At 48.9% G+C, this 2,409-nt stretch overlaps 1 protein-coding gene across 2 annotated transcripts; it reads right to left on the bottom strand.

Annotated features, from left to right (window-relative positions):
- Nucleotides 1-734: 734 nt before the first annotated feature.
- On the bottom strand, nt 735-2,141 carry LOC140283001 (islet amyloid polypeptide). Of its 2 annotated transcripts, none has more exons than XM_072377617.1 (4): nt 2,082-2,141; nt 1,607-1,710; nt 1,259-1,384; nt 735-1,174 (listed from the first exon to the last, which is right to left on the bottom strand). In XM_072377617.1, the coding sequence occupies exons 2-4, from the start codon at nt 1,684-1,686 to the stop codon at nt 1,000-1,002; spliced, it is 381 nt and encodes a 126-aa protein (XP_072233718.1). In that variant the 5' UTR covers nt 1,687-1,710; nt 2,082-2,141; the 3' UTR covers nt 735-999. The 2 variants fall into 2 exon arrangements, with proteins under 2 accessions (XP_072233718.1, XP_072233719.1); XM_072377618.1 differs by having other exon boundaries at nt 1,607-1,707; nt 2,082-2,122.
- Between the last annotated feature and the right edge of the window lie 268 nt (nt 2,142-2,409).

Raw genomic sequence — 2,409 nt, 5'->3', positions numbered from 1 at the left:
GACTTCTGGAACAATGTCCTTTGGACAGACCAGAGCAAAGTGGAGATGTTTGGTCCTAATGCACAGCAGCACGTTTGGAGGAAACCAAACACAGCATATCAGCACAAACACCTCATACCAGCTGTCAAGCACGGTGGTGGAGGGCTGATGATCTGGGCTGGTTCTGCAGCCACAGGACCTGGGCACCTTGCAGTCATTGAGTCCACCATGAACTCCTCTGGATACCAAAGTATTCTGGAGTCAAATGTGAGGCCATCTGTCCCCCAGCTAAAGCTGGGCTGAAACTGGCTCATCAACAGGACAAAGATCCCAAACACAGCAGCAGATCAGGATCAGGGGTTCACTTAGTTTTACACAGTGCTGCTGAAGCTGCTTGATCAGGGGTTCACTTAGTTTTTCACTCATTGCTGCTGAAGCTGCTGGATCAGGGGTTCACTTAGTTTTACACAGTGCTACTAAAGCTGCTGGATCAGGGGTTCACTTAGTTTTACACAGTGCTACTAAAGCTGCTGGATCAGGGGTTCACTTAGTTTTAAGTTCACTTGGGTCGACTTTGTAAGAACCAGATTAATCTGGAGCTCATTTGTCTGATTTACAGACTTCTCCTGATAGTTTTCAGCTGTGATGAAATGCAAAAATATGGCTTAAAACACAAAGAGTTTAAAAAAATATATATTTCCACGTTTTATTACAAAAACAACAGATAACATTCATGTCACATGACTGAACACCTCTTCAGTTTTATTCAGCGTTTTACACTTTCTTTTATTGTTCCTCATGTGCTTTGCTTGCTCAGCTTTTTACACGACCATCATGCTGTGGCGGGACGGCGTAAAAACACGACAAAGTCAGAACAACAACGCACATCTGGACGGTTTAACTCAAAGGCACTGTTTCCTAAAGGTTAGAACGTAAGAAAAGGAGCATCTTTAACGCCATTCTCACAGCCGTCGTTACATAAGATCTCAGGTTACACCGCGGAGCTGCTCCTCCTCAGCTCTAGAGAGGCAGGTAGCTGGGGGGCTGCAGTCGGTCCCTCTTGCCGTAGGTTGAAGATCCAACGTTGGTCGGGACGTAGACGGTGCCGATGGTGTTACTCGAGCGGACCAGGAAGTCTGCTAACCTTTGGGTGACGCAGGTGGCTGTGTTGCACTTCCTCTTCTCCAAGTGGTGGCTAAAAGAAAGGAAAGAACAGCAGAAAACGCTGAGGCGCGCCGCACTTTCACAGCCAGGATGCTTCTCCTGAGGAGGCGGGTACCTGTTGGTTCCTGGGAGCCCCCGTTGTGGCCGGGCGGCCATGAGGCCGAGGAACGGGTTGGAGATGAGTTCAGGGAGCGACCAGCCTTCTGTGTCCTGCTCCGAGGACAAGCTGGGACTCAAGTACCTGCACCACAGGGGGGGAAATGATGACACCCTCTTCAAAACTGGTCCCAGGAGAAAGTGCCAATTACCCACCGCTCCCAAGGCTGCAAATGAGGCACTTTCCCACCAACACTTGTGCATTTACCGCTCAGTCTCTACGATATTAAACTGTCTTTCTGCACAACTCAGGTTAGAAAACAGCCATTTCAGAAGGTAAAGCAGCTTTTAAGTCCTAATAGGTTACCTGTGGCTCGGGGCTGTGGCGATGCAGCGGAGCAGCAGAAACGCCGCGAAGAGAAGCACAGACACCCTCAGGTGGTACATGGTGTCTCTGAGGATGGTTCCCTGCTGAAACACAAGGGTTGCAGTGGAGTTTGATTCATTTCAGCAGGGAGAAAACAAGTGAAAACGGCACAAAAAGGACATAAAGCCAGGATTTCACACGGCAAAGCTCTAATATTCCTCTCCTGGAAAAGCTGTGATCAAGAAAATAGTGAAATTCAATTCCCTGAGTGCCTCATTTAAAGCTTTTTATAAGAAAGATGGAATTTAAGATCAATTTAATGTACATTTCCCTTCAGTTCAGCTGCCAAAACTGTGAAAACACATAATCTGTGAAAACAGTCCATTAAAACCCACCCGAATCCAAAGCCATGCAAATATTACACCATAGCTGCACCGTGTGCCGCCCGGAGCCCGGAGAGGAGCCAGGTACTCACCGTCTGTGGTGGTTTCCAGGTCCCAGTCCGTCACTGGAGCAAGTCGGACTGTCACACGAGCCGCCTCTGACAGTTATAGGCTCTCCGCTCAAACCACTTGTGACATCAGCTCACTCCAAATATAGCCAAGCATTTTCATTTACTCAGGGGGTGGGGGAGAAAGTGGGCTTCAGATATGCCATACAGTATCTCATTCACACACACTCTCCTGCACGTCACCATCCTCATCATCGCCTTCGTCAGCAGAGCCATCAGCTGCCGTGGTGGGACTGACCCGCCGTAACCCACACCTGGGGGGCGACCTCTGTCAAACTGTCTCCTTATTTAC

This window comes from Leuresthes tenuis, unplaced genomic scaffold, assembly GCF_036924035.1.
Source record: "Leuresthes tenuis unplaced genomic scaffold, fLeuTen1.0.hap1 SCAF_23, whole genome shotgun sequence".
Lineage (NCBI taxonomy): Eukaryota > Metazoa > Chordata > Actinopteri > Atheriniformes > Atherinopsidae > Leuresthes > Leuresthes tenuis.
Note: the sequence above shows the minus strand (reverse complement) of the source record. Positions and strands in the feature narration are given on the sequence as shown.

Excerpts from the sequence above, each read along its gene's own strand:
- LOC140283001 (XM_072377617.1), bottom strand. The coding sequence starts at position 1,686 with ATGTACCACCTGAGGGTGTCTGTGCTTCTCTTCGCGGCGTTTCTGCTG. Across the intron at positions 1,385-1,606 it reads GCCACAGCCCCGAGCCACAG|GTACTTGAGTCCCAGCTTGT; the intron begins GTAACCTATTAG and ends CCTGTGGTGCAG. Across the intron at positions 1,175-1,258 it reads GGGCTCCCAGGAACCAACAG|CCACCACTTGGAGAAGAGGA; the intron begins GTACCCGCCTCC and ends CCTTTCTTTTAG.